Below are 13,917 nucleotides of genomic sequence, written 5' to 3'. Positions count from 1 at the left end.
ACACAACCATACACGTCCTTGTAATTATGTGGTTCGTTATTGACCATATATGGTCTAGTAGTTTGTTAAATAATAAATGTGACAATTGCAATCCGATAATCGTTATCATGTTAGACTTATGCTCTATGCTCTATGCTCCGTTGAGAAACTAGTTACCTCTAAATTTTTCAGTCCAATTATTGCAACTTCACCCTACATCATGTGGGTAGAGACTTCAAATCTCAGCAAAGTCCAAAGTCCTCCATTTTTTCTTCCTTACCTATATCCCAGCCTACCCTCCCCTAAAAAAGGGATAGAAAAAGAAAAAAAAGGTTAATTTTACTTAGAGACGGATCCATGATTCGAAAGTTACGGGTACCAAGCTGCTCGATTTGATCAACTTCGATTCGGGTTATTCATTTTTCGATTTATATAGACAAATCGATAGAAAGAAAATTATAATAACTATGACTACTTGGCGCAAAGCATAAAATTTTCAAAAATATTACTAATATAATAAATATACATCATCCCTTTACTATCCTCGACGAGTTTTCATATTTAAAAACGATCAATAATAACATTATTACTTCAATTTGTAAATACATCTTGCTCTATGTAACAAACTAAACAATTATTTATATATTAATCACCCATGCTATTCCGCTCTTCATTCTTTGTTTGCTTCATGGATGAAAATGCTCTCTCCACAGTTGCGGTATAAATATGTAAAATCAAAGTCAACTTCAAAAGTAAGTAAACATATGAATAAGTCTCTACAAGATTTGCCTCAACCAATGCTTTTACCAAATCATTAATTCCTTGCAGGTTGGAGAACTTGGCATTACCACCTCGCATATGAATTCTGAAAGTATCGAGTTGATAACTCAAATCCCGAGTCTGTACTTCATCAAACTCATTTGGATAACACTTTGCTAAAGTCATTTTTCTACCTTTATCAAAATTAGAAAAAGAATTGACTGGATTTATGCTAGCCATCCCGAGAAGCAAATCATTACCCATTACATCATAATGATCATTAAGCTCTTGAAGTTGCACATCAATCACAACACAAAGGATTTCAACACACAAGTGCTGCGAATAACAGATATTAGAAGACTTACGCTTTGACTTTCTAGTAAAATAAAACTCATCCATCTTGAGAATCAAAATATCATGCATATCACAAAATGAGGAAGCACAATTGTATGCGGTAAAATTGGTTAGTGACAGTTGGACGAATGAGGAGGTAACATGTGGAATTGAAGACGGGTATGATTTGAGTTAGCAAGTAGTTGATAGCGGTTGCAAGCATGTGACCGCTGCTGTATGAATTCCGAAGACAGGGTAACCGATGACAAAGATTTGAAGAATTTATATCGGATAACATTTAATGAAAAGCCGTTACAGAGAATATTTTTATTTATAACTAACCATTATGCAACCATCAATGATGATTTTACTCTCATTCAAGAGGAGCTTGATTTGGGGATCTTGTCTCTATAAATATAGCTATAAATAGGATAATTAGTATCCATTGTACGACAAAATATTCTGTGCGCAAAAGCATAAATCAACTATCATTTTATAATACTATTTTTTGACTTTATTCCTAATAATGTTCTCGCTTCTGTTACCGGAAAGGCTAAGTTCATAGCCAGACTTGTATTCCTTTAAATTTATTTTATAATCTTATTTCTGTTCTTATTTATTTCATATTTCTGGATCAAATTAATTCACGTGTCTATAAACCATGTTTCAAATTTAACTGTACTATTTTACGGGTAAACAATTTGGCGCCATCGTGGGACATAAACAATTGTGTAAATGCTTTGATCCATTCATCTGCTACTAACAAATTTTGATTCCTTTCTTAGCAATATTTTTTTTTAGATATGATAGCTAATGATATCAACAATTCCTATAATGTTGGAGCACACAATGAACGCGAGGATGTGTTCCAACGTGATGATTCAACCAACGAAACCTGTAATGAAGGAGATGAAACAATCCCAGTTCGCAAAAATCAAAATCCTTGACATGTGAGGAGTGCAACTCTTGATGATGCGATGATGAACACGTTAAACAATCAAAATCTTGAGGGAGCAACAAAGGGCAATTACGGATCACCTCTATAGACAAGATCGGGTGATAACAAAGTTGAAACATGCATTACTGGGTGCTTCCAATAATGTTAATGGAAGAGCTCAGATTCCTCACAACGTCCTTACAAATCAAACAATTGAAAGAACCGGTAACGACGCTCCAAGGAAGGAGTTTGGCCTTAACGAGGCATGAGGTACCTGTAGTGGATATGGGAACGTCAACAACACAGACGACCCTTTCAAAATCGAACTCATGAGATTCATGAGAGAAATGAATGAATGAATGGATGAGAATGCAAAAGAATTTCATGCTCGAATGAATCAGATCCCGGGAGTCGCGTCACGCTGGTGTTAAAGGGACAGAATTTCAAAAAGTATACGCAATTGTCCTTTAAACGAAGAGCGACTCTAGAATTAATCCCGAAGATGTTTAAAATTCTAGATATTTCGAAGTACGATGGGACTTTGGATCCAAAAGGACATATCACGACCTACACTACGGCTGTAAAGGGAAACGACTTTGGCCCAGCACGAGATCGAATCTGCTTTGTTGAAGAAGTTTGGCGAAACCCTGATGAAGGGTGCCTTAACTTGGTATTCTCTTTTACTGGAGAATTATATTGATTCTTTTGAAATGCTTGCAGATTTATTTATCAAAGCTCATGCTGGAACAAGAAAGGTCTAAGCATGGAAGTCGGATATATTCAAAATATCCCAAGGAGAACCCGAACTGTTGCAAGAGTTCATGATCCGATTTCAGAAGGAAATGATGTTGTTACCAGCAGTACCAGATGAGTGAGCAGCATAGGCATTTACAAAGGGTCTCAACCCGTTGAGTTCCGATGCCTCCCAAAAACTGAAGAAAAGCTTGCTAGAATTTCAGGCAACCACATGGGAAGATGTTCACAAAAGCTACGAGTCAAAGATCAGAATAGAAGATGATCAATTGGGTTCTTCGATGTCTTCCAAAGGACGGAATCATGATCGGAATCATGATAAATTTAAAAATGATTTTGATGCAGATCATAGGTATTCTAGGAGTCGATTTCAACCTTACGAAAGGATCGATGGGCGTGGAAATTAAGATTTTCAGTCATCAGATAGGTTCGTTTCCGATAAAAGGGCAGAACGTGGTCGAAGTAGGAGATCGTTGTAGGAGAAAGAGGTGTCGGGGTCCCGAGATTCAACATATTCCATGTTATTCGATTACAACTTTAGCATCAGCTTGGTAGAACTGGTGTCGATTATGAGGAATATTAAAGAAGCTAGGTTCCCGAAACCAATCCGGTCAGATCCTAGCCAAAGGGATCCTAATCTATGGTGTGAGTTCCATGTAACTCACGACCATATGACTAGGGACTGCCCAAACCTCCGGGAGGAGGTAGCAACATTGTTGAAGAATGGTCACCTCAGAGAGTTTGTAAGTGATCGAGATAAGAACAACTATGGGAAAAACCGGGATGTTGCAGAACCATCAAAGCCGGCTGCAGGGTCACCTCGTATGAATGATAAACATGATATTTGGTGGAGACGTTGTAAATTAGGTGACATTTATGCAACAAAGAAGACAAATATATTGGTAACTCATGGCAAGAGGACCCGAGAGATCTCAGAAGATGACATCACCTTTACAGAAGAAGATGATGTTGGACTTCTTCTACCACACAATGATGCTATGGTAATTTCTCTTAATGTTTTAGATTTCAAAATTAAACGTGTGTTGGTTGATCCAGGAAGTTCAACTAATATCATACAATGGAGAGTTTTGGAGCAATCAAAGCTGACCGAAAATATAATTCCGGCAACAAAGCTTTTGGCAGGGTTGAACTTAACAAGTATGACAACCCGATGAGAGATTATATTGCCAACACATGCCGAAGGTGTAACGAAGACCACCCTGTTCGAAGTAGTAGATGGTGATATGGGCTATAATGTAATCCATGGAAGGCCATAGATACATGAAATGAAGGATATACCTTCAATGTACCATCAACTGTTGAACTTTCTCACACCATAGAGGATCAAGCAGATCAGAGGAGATCAACTGGCTGCAAGGGAGATGAACACAATGACTGTTTCCAATAGCAAGGAAAACGAAATGAGCAAATAGCAATTATAGTAACCGGTACTTTTTTCTACCGCGATTGAAGATGATAAAGAAGATGAGTCATCAGAATTTTATCAGGTACTGAGGTCTTTTTAGGTACCGAAAGAAAAGGACGCGACCAAATCAACCATAGAAGAGCTCAAACAAGTGGCCTTGTTCGAGGAGTTCTTAGAAAGAAAATTTCACTTACGAACGAGTTTGAGTCCCGAACTCAGGTTAAAAATTATGGATATTTTAAAATCTAACATTGATTGTTTTGCATGTTCGCATTCAGATATGGTCCCAGTTGGTGGTGAACCAAATATACAGAATTTTTGACACCAAGGAGGAGCGCATGCAACATACTTGAACAAGGTTCAAGTATTACTTTCCTAATTCAGGGAATGGTCAATCATACATATTCCGAGAGAAGAAAACATGAAAGCAGACGCATTGGCTAATTGGGGTCATCCACGAAAATGAAAGGAACTGATTTCGATGCTATCGTTCAGTTGCTACACTCGGTGTTAGACATGAATGGGTATTGTGAAGTTAACTCAACCAATTTAATTTGGGATTGGAGAAATGAGTTTATGGAATATCTAAGGCATGGAAAATTGCTTGAAGACCCAAAAGTATCCCGGGTACTACAGACTAAGGCAGTGCATTACTGTCTTATTGACAGTCAATTCTACAGAAGGTCATTCTAAGGACCATTAGCTCGGTGTTTAGGGACATCGGAGGCTGACTAAGTGATGAGGGAAGTCCATGAAGGAATACGCGGGAACCATTCTGGTGCAGACTCATTGGTTCTTAAATTGATAAGGGCTGGCTACTACTGGCCCCGGATGAAGCAAGACGAGAAGACATTTGTACAAAATATGTGATAAGTGTCAGCGTCATGCTCAGTTAGTGCATCAATCGGTAGAATTATTGTATTCGGGGGTGTCACCATTGCCATTCATGATATGGGGGATGGACATAGTTGGTCTCTTACTGTAAGGACTCGGTAAGGTAAAATTTCTTTTGATTTTAACTAACTATTTTATTAAATGGGTTGCGGCAGGTGCTTACCAAAATATTAGAGAATGAGAAGTGATTGATTTTATATGGGATCACATTGTCTGTCTGTTTGGAATACCAAAATAAATCGCTTGTGACTATGGCCCACAGTTTATAGGTTCCAAAGTTAAGAAACTTTTGGAAGGATTGAAGATCAAACGAATTACATCTTCACCGTACCACCCGAGTGCTAATGGATAGGCAGAGTCAATGAATAAGGTAATAATCCAAAACCTTAAAAAGAAGTTAGAAGATGCTAAAGACAAGTGGCAGATGAGCTACTGGGTGTGTTGTGGGCATATCATACAATGACAATGTCGAGCATGGGTGTAACACCCTTCTCACTAGTATACGATTCATAGGCTTTAATCCCAGTGGAGGTTGGGGAGCCGACCCTAAGATTTTCCCAAGCAAATGAGGAGACAAACAATGAAGTATTACTGGTTAAACTAGATTTGCTTGAAAAATACCAAAATCTGGAATATGTGAGGATGGTGGTACAAAAGCAAAGAATTGAAAGGTATTACAACCATAGAGAAAATCTCCGATATTTCAAAGTTGGGAATTTGTTCATGAGAAAGATAACTCAAAATACTCGGGAAGTTAACACCGGGAAGTTGGGATCAACATGGAAAGGACCTTATAAGGTTTCAGATAACTGGTAAAGGTTCATATGAATTGGAAAATCGATAACCGGTAAAGCGCCGAGACCAGGTTTCAGATAACCGGTAAAGTATGATGCTTTGCTTGCCACTGAGGTTTTGAGTAGGTATTAGAAAAGTGTTCCCTATATTCCCATGATCAGGTGATTGTGGGGGAGGAACGTTTATTGTTTGTACAGTTGGGGCCAGTGGAGAAGTAGCAGCTGGTGTAGAAGGAGAGGCGATTTTGACCGGCTCAAAAGTTGATGGTGGAGGAAGGTCAGGGATCGAACTCGTTGAACGGAAGAAACAACAGGGATTCGAAAATGGGATGCAGTATTTTTGGCCAATCCCATTTCCACGAAGAGCCCTTGAAATTCTTCTGGTTGTGGGGTTTGAAGCTGTGGAGGTTGAAGCTCATCCGGTTGAGCATCCGGTTAAGCTGATGAAGTTTTTTCCTTCTCTGAAGGGCAACCGCTTCATCATTGGTTTCTTATTATCAAGGACCACTATGGCCAGTCCGATTGGTGTTTCTTTCACATTCATCTCCTGAGTCCCAGTCGAGGAGGTACGCTTCCTCTTTGGTTTCTTATTTCTAGGATGGCGACTCGGTTAGGAGGCGCCTTCACCAGAAGTGATAGTAGATTCACTAGCTCTCCTCTGGTTAAGGGCATTTTGTAGTACCCATTCGGCTTCCACCAAATCATCAAGAGCCTCGATGTCAGGGCAAACAACGGATCCCTTCGGAAGTCTTGTATGGTGCATAAAGATAGTTAATAAATTGATTCTAAGTTATGTTGAAAGATTGAAAGAAGGGAGGAAGAATTTTTGTTTACCATGGTTTTTGGCTTTTTGGCTTTCCACCCATATTTGGGAGCCATTTCTTTCCACCTTCGGGACTCTGGTGTTATGATATCCAAAACTTTCTGTACCCATTGGGCCAGGTTCTGAACCCGTGGTGGTTCCCAATGAGTAGCTGGAATAAGAAAATATAAAGTTAGCAAAGAAGGAAGGTCTTTTTAAACATGGAAAGAAAAACAATATTTGAAGACTTATGAAGAATATTGCATGATTCAGGAAAAGCAGGTGCTATGGTCGAGAGGATGTCCCTGGTAGCAATGACAACGAACTGTTCCATCTATCCACGATCGTTGTCGTCATCGACGCTGGTAAGGAGGGCATGATGACCATATTTTCTAAGTTTTAGAACAACCACATGGAAGATTTTGGGGAGTAGAGGTTTATCATGTGTGCAAGAGTTAGGGTTTCCTTGGTCTCAGAGCATAATTGGCGGAGGCAAGCTACCATACGCCATACTTATGGGCATGCTTGTGCCAAATAGATTTGGTACCGGTGGGCAAAATTCTAGAATTATGGGGTCGATTTATTTACCCACGCCCAAAGTGAAAGGGTATGTATAACATACATGGACCCTGGTTTAGAGAAAGTGACCCTTTCAACTTCACTAGGGGCGAGGATTTCAATATTATTCCATTCGCATTCTTCCTTAACAATAGGGTTGCTAGAAAGACGGATGGAAGAAGGGTACCTACGAATGGGCCAATGCTTGTCACTTTTGGAATTAATGGGTTCTTTCTGTTCTAGAAGATCAAATTTGGGGGTAACTTGAAGGGGTATGATGGAGTTCACGGTGGGAGGTTAAGACTCGACATTAGCTTCATTTATGTTTTTCTTCTTTGGGCCTCCACCGAAGAGAAGGCTAGAGTTTTCGAGGGCAACAATGTTAGAAGGCATGGTGGTAAGAAATTTGTGAAGAAAGACTTTACCGAGAAAGTTAATTTTTTCAATTAGGGTTCTAAGGTAAATCGGAGAAGAAGAAGGAGTTGTAAATGTAGAGAGTAAAAATGATGAGAAGTAGAGAAGTTTATAGACGACAAAATTCGTGGTTATGATTACCTCGAAAACTGGCAAAAATATTTTCCCAATCGTAGGGTAACACGTGTTCGGATCATTAAATGCGAAGAGACGTGCGCCTTTCAATTGTCAAAAACTATTCAGAAACTTGCTCGCTAAGGAAAGTGTTTTTCTCTACTTCCCGGTAATACTAAAGTATTGTCACCGAAAAGTAGGGGGATTATCTGTATGCGGTAAAATTATTTAGTGACAGTTGGACGATTGAGAATGTGACACATTGAAATGAAGACATGTAAGATGTAAGTCAACAAGCAGTTGATATTGGTTACAAGCATGTGACCAGTGCTGGGTGAATTCTGAAGACAGGGTAACCGATGATAAAGATTTGAAGAATTGATATCGAATAACATTCAATGAAAACAGAGAATATCTGCATTTATAACTAAGTGTTATGCATCCATCAATGTCGGGTTTATTTACATTCAAGAGGAGCTTGATTTGGGGATTTAGTCTCCCTAAATATAGTTATAAATAGGAGGATTAGTATCCATTGTACAACATGAGACATTCTGTGCACAAAAGCTTAAATTGGCTATCATTTTATAACACTGTTCTTCGACTTTATTCCTAATATTGTTCTCGCTTTTGTTACTGGAAAACCTAAGTTCATAGCCAAGCTTGTATTTCCTTTAAATTTATTTTATAATATTATTTCTGGATCAAATTAATTCACGTGTCTATAAACCATGTTACAAATTCAATTGTATCATTTTATGGGAAAACACCAATCTAACAAAGATTCCCATCCACTTTCTGTCACGACCCCAATTTTCCCTCCTTAGTATGTCGTGATGGCACCTAGTCTCTAAGATTAGGTAAGCCTAACAATGAGAGATTATTACAGAAATAAAAGCTAAGACATAATATAAGCTAACAATTCTCATAAATTATGTCGATAACTGAAACACAACTACAATGCTCCCAAAACCTGGTGAGAATGAGTCATAAGCTTCTACAGAATGTTCCAAAAAACCTACTACAACACTGTCTAATAAGGGAAACAACAATGCTATAGGGATAACAGAAGGTGACTCCAAGGCCTGCGGACGTCGAGCAGGTATACCTTGAAGTTTTCGGTAAACAGCTACAATCAAACACTAACGTCCGGCACGAGCAGACGCACCTAGATCTGCACGAAAAGATGTGCAGAAGCGTAGTATGAGTACAACACAATGGTACCCTGTAAGTATCAAGCCTAACCTCGGTAGATTAGTGACGAGGCCAGGTCAAGACACATACTAGGACATAATAAATAGAATAAAAACATAATAACGAGAAGTAATGGAAGATGGAGAAATAACTGATATGAAACAAGTTAATAACATAGACTAGTGTCGGAATTGTAAGCACAAAGATAGCATAAAAGAAGCAATTAGAAAGAACCACCATAGTCAAATATGGATCCAAACTGATAAGACAAGGAAGAATAAAAGCAACAAGAAGTGTTTCACCAATAACTCTTTACAACATGAGATAAACAACAGTAACAAATGAGGCATCACCTCCTACACAACAAGAATCACAATCGAGGTACTACCTCGTATACAACAAGAATCACAAAGGAGGTACCGCCTCGTATTCACTTTTTCTCAATTTCAATCAGAATCTTTCCTTATACCGCCGTGTGAGCCTTACATTTAAATAGTTTTGAAAATATTTTTCCCGAAATAGCTACACGCACTTTACCCCACCTTATGACGCCGCGTGGCTACAAGTAATTCCCCTAGAAGCAACACGCACATAAGTCCTACCTTATGCCGCCGCATGCACATTAACCCCTATCCTTATACCGCCACATGCCCATCAATATCACATCATAATAACAACTCGCACCACAAGTGCCCATATATCACTTGCTAATAATCCACAATATCAATGTTTCACAACAATGGACCATGGCTCAATCACAATGTGTACAAGAATATTAACAATAATAATAAATATAAATTTCTCAACAAGGAGAATATCTCAATAATTAACAACTTCGCCTCAATGTGATAACGACTTTTACAACTTCAACACCAATAACTCAACAATGAGAGAGATAATGTGTAACCACAATATCAAATACGAATAACTCACAATGGGGATATAACATGTAACGATGACTTAAAATACGAATAAATCAACAATGAAAGAGATAACATGTAACAGTGACTTAAAATAAAGATAAGTCAACAATGGAAGAGATAACCTATAACAATAAAAGAGACAACAACTTCAACTAAAGTATAAGTGCAAAGTATCGAGTAATATGTAGAACAAGTGTTAACAAAGTCAAATAAGACATATAAGGATAGACTAACATAAGTAAGAGTAGATCGACCGTGAGAATTTGAAACATTATATGACAATTCACTTAAGGCATGGAAAGAGTCTAAGTATCCTAAACCAGTCAAATACCACATATAACTCATGTACCCACTCGTGACCTTGAAAACACGGCTTTCACATAGCACAAATAACACAATCAATCCCAAATCCTAAGGGGTATTTCCCCCACACAGAGTTAGGAAAGATACTTACCTTAATTAGGCCTACTCAACCCTTGAAAATAGATTTTCCCCTAAATTTTGCCTCCACACGACTCAAATCTAACCAAAAATGACTTAATATCATCAAACAATTCAAGAAAAAACAAATACAATATATAAAGGTATGATCTTTACAATTTTTTTTAAAAAGACAACAAAAGTCAATTCGGGGTCCACTTGGTCAAAACCCAGGTCCAAGGGTATATTTCGACGATCCATAACCCCACGAGTTCATATATATAATTAGTTTCAAAATACGAGTCCAAATCGACTCTCAAAACTCAAATTCTTATTTTTCATAAACTTGACAAAGTTTCAAAGTTTCACAAATTTTCACTTTGATTCACATGATTTTGATGTTAAATCTAAGATATATTGATTAAATATAGTTGAAAAATGATTAGAATTACTTACAAATATTTGTAAATGAAAATCCCCTCTCCAAATCGCCTCCTACCGAGTCTAGGGTTGTAAAATGAGAGACTATGTTGAACAATCCTGTCTCCTAACCCTTATGAGCAGATGCAGATGTCGCATTTGTGACACAGGGTTTGCATTTGCAAATCAGGGATGCAAACCCTGACAGCTTCCACAGAAGTCGCAATTGCGAAGCTGGCCACTATTGCAAATGCGACCAATTGCCCGCAATTGCGAACCAGCCCCCAGGCCTTCTGACTTCGCAAATGCGAAGGGGAAGTCGTATTTGCGATATCTGAAACCCTCCTGTCACCTTCGCAATTGCGAGGATGGTGCTCGCATTTGCGATAACAAAGCACTAGCAACACCATCAATTCCATTTTCAGTTCAACTCATTCCGAAACATGTATGAAACTTATCCGAGCCCTCGGGGCTCCATACCAAACCTCCACAAAAGTCTTAAAATATCGTACGAACTCGTTTGCATGATCAAAACACAAAAATAACATTTAGAACAATGAATCAAACACCAAAACATATGAAATTCAAAGTAAAGTTCAAGAACTACTAGAATTGCAACTAAGTGTCCGAATCCTATCAAATTCCGAGCTCGATAGCTAAAAGTCAACCTACGGTCAAACTTTTCAACTTCAAATTGCCAAATTTTGGCAAAACGACACAAATTTAACCTACGGACTTCCGAATTCAATTTCGGGCATACGCCCAAGTCCAAAATCATAATACAAAGCTATCGGAGCCATCAAAACACCGTTCCGAGGTCATTTTCATAAAAGTCAAAGTTTGGTCAACATTTCTAACTTAAGCTTCTAAATCAAGAATCAAAGGGTCCAAATCAACCCGAAAATCTTTCTGGAAATCTAATCAACTCCGTACGTCATAAAACCATAAACACACATGTGTGAAGCATCAAAAGGGGAAACGAGGCTCAATTACACAAAGCGACCAGTCGAGTTGTCACATTCTCCCCCTCTTAAAACAAACGTTAGTCCTCAAACGTGCATAAGGACATTGCTGAAGTGGTAAATAGATGAGGATAACAACTCCGCATGTCGTGCTTGGTCTCACGGGTCACCTCCTCGACCGGATGAACCCTCCATTGAACCTTCACTAAAACATGAGTCGGATCACCATAATACTTCCAGAGCATAGAAACATAGAACACCGGATGAACTATAGATAAGCTAGTGGCAATGCAAGCTTGTGGGCCACCTCACCAATCCTCTGAATGATCTCAAAAGGTCCATTATACCTAGGGCTTAACTTTCTGTTCTTCCCAAATATCATCACACCTTTCATGGGTGAAACCCAGAGCAAAATCCCAACCATAAATGCTAAATCACGAACCTTTCGATCATCATAAATATTTTATCTAGACTGGGCTATACAAAGCCAATCCTAAATCAACTTGACTTTCTCCAAGGCATCCCGCACCAAGTCCGTGCCCAATAATTTAGCCTCTCCCGGCTCAAACCAACCAGCTGGAGAATGACACCGTCTCTCAAATAGGGCCTCATAAGGAGCCATCTGAATACTCGATTGGTAGCTATTGTTGTAGGCAAACTCTGCAAGAACTGATCCCAAGAACCCCCAAAATCCATAACATAGGCACGAAGCATATCCTCTAATATCTGAATAGTGCGCTTGGACTGTCCGTCCATCTGTAGGTGAAATGTTGTACTCAACTCGACCCGTCTGCCTGACTCACGCTGCATAGCTCTCCAGAAGTGCTATGTAAACTGCGTGCCACAGTCAGAGATGATGGATACCGGCACACCATGAAGTCGAACAATCTCGCAGATATAGATCTGAGCTAGCTGCTCCAAAGAATAGGTGGTCACCACCGGAATGAAATGAGCCAACTTGTTCAACCTGTCCATAATTACCCATTCAGCGTCAAATTTCTTCTGAGTCCGTAGGATCCCAACAATGAAGTCCATGGTAACATGCTCCCATTTCCACTCGCGAATATCAAGTCTCTATAGAAAGCCGTCTGGCCTCTGATGCTCGTACTTCACTTGCTGACAATTTAGGCACCGAGATACATACTCTACTATGTCTTTCTTCATTCTCCTCCACCAATAGTGCTGCGTCAAATCCTGATACATCTTAGCGGCACCCAGATGAATGGAGTACCACAAATTGAGGGCCTCCTGAAGGATCAACTCAAGTAGCCCATCTACATTGGCCACACATAACCGGCCCTTCATCTGCAACACAGTGTCATCTCTGATATAAACCTTATTGGCATCACCGTGTTGTACCGTGTCCTTTAGGACAAGCAAATTTTGGTCGTCATACTGACGCTCTCTGATGCGATCATATAAAGAAGACCAAGTGAGAAACCACGCAAGAACTTGACTGGGCTCCGAAACATCCAATCTAACAAACTGGTTGGCCAAGGCCTGAACATCCATGGCTAGTGGCCTCTCCGCTACCGGAAGATATGCTAAACTGCCCAAGCTCTCCGCCTTTCGACTCAAGGCATCGGCCACCACATTGGCCTTCCCAGGATGATATCAAATAGTGATATCATATTATTTAAGCAACTCTAACCATCTCCACTGCCGCAAGTTAAGATATTTCTGTTTGAACAGATGTTGTAGACTCCGGTGGTCGGTATTGACCTCACAAGGGACACTCTACAAATAGTGCCGCCAAATCTTCAATGCATGAACAATAACTGCCAATTCTAAGTCGTGGACTGGATAATTCTTCTCATGGGTCTTCAGCTACCGAGACGCGTAGGATATCACCCTACCGTCTTGCATCAACATCATGCCAAGGCCAACACATAACGCATCACAGTACACAGTGTAAGACCCCGAACTCGTAGGCAACACCAACACTTGGGCTGAAGTTAAAGCAGCCTTGAGCTTTTGAAAGCTCGCCTCACACTCCTCAGACCATCTGAAAGGAGCACCCTTCTGGGTAAATTTGGTCATAGGTGCAGCAATGGATGAGAAACCATCTACCAAACAGTGATAATACCCGACAAAACTAAGGAAACTCTGAATTTCAGAAGCCGACGACGGCCTGGGCCAACTCTGGACTGCTTCAATCTTCTTTGGATCTACCTTGATCATCTCACTCGACACCACATGACCCAAAACGTCACTGAATCAAGCCAAAATTCACAC

The 13,917-nt window shown here is 39.5% G+C and overlaps 1 protein-coding gene across 1 annotated transcript; it reads right to left on the bottom strand.

Annotated features, from left to right (window-relative positions):
* Window positions 1–624: 624 nt before the first annotated feature.
* Window positions 625–1,137, bottom strand: LOC142173442 (uncharacterized). Its single transcript, XM_075239032.1, has one exon. It carries the CDS (start codon window positions 1,135–1,137, stop codon window positions 625–627), a length of 513 nt encoding a protein of 170 aa, XP_075095133.1.
* Between the last annotated feature and the right edge of the window lie 12,780 nt (window positions 1,138–13,917).

This window comes from Nicotiana tabacum, chromosome 19 (assembly GCF_000715075.1).
Source record: "Nicotiana tabacum cultivar K326 chromosome 19, ASM71507v2, whole genome shotgun sequence".
Lineage (NCBI taxonomy): Eukaryota > Viridiplantae > Streptophyta > Magnoliopsida > Solanales > Solanaceae > Nicotiana > Nicotiana tabacum.
The sequence above is the reverse complement of the archived record's forward strand: the minus strand, read 5'-3'. Positions and strand labels throughout refer to the sequence as shown.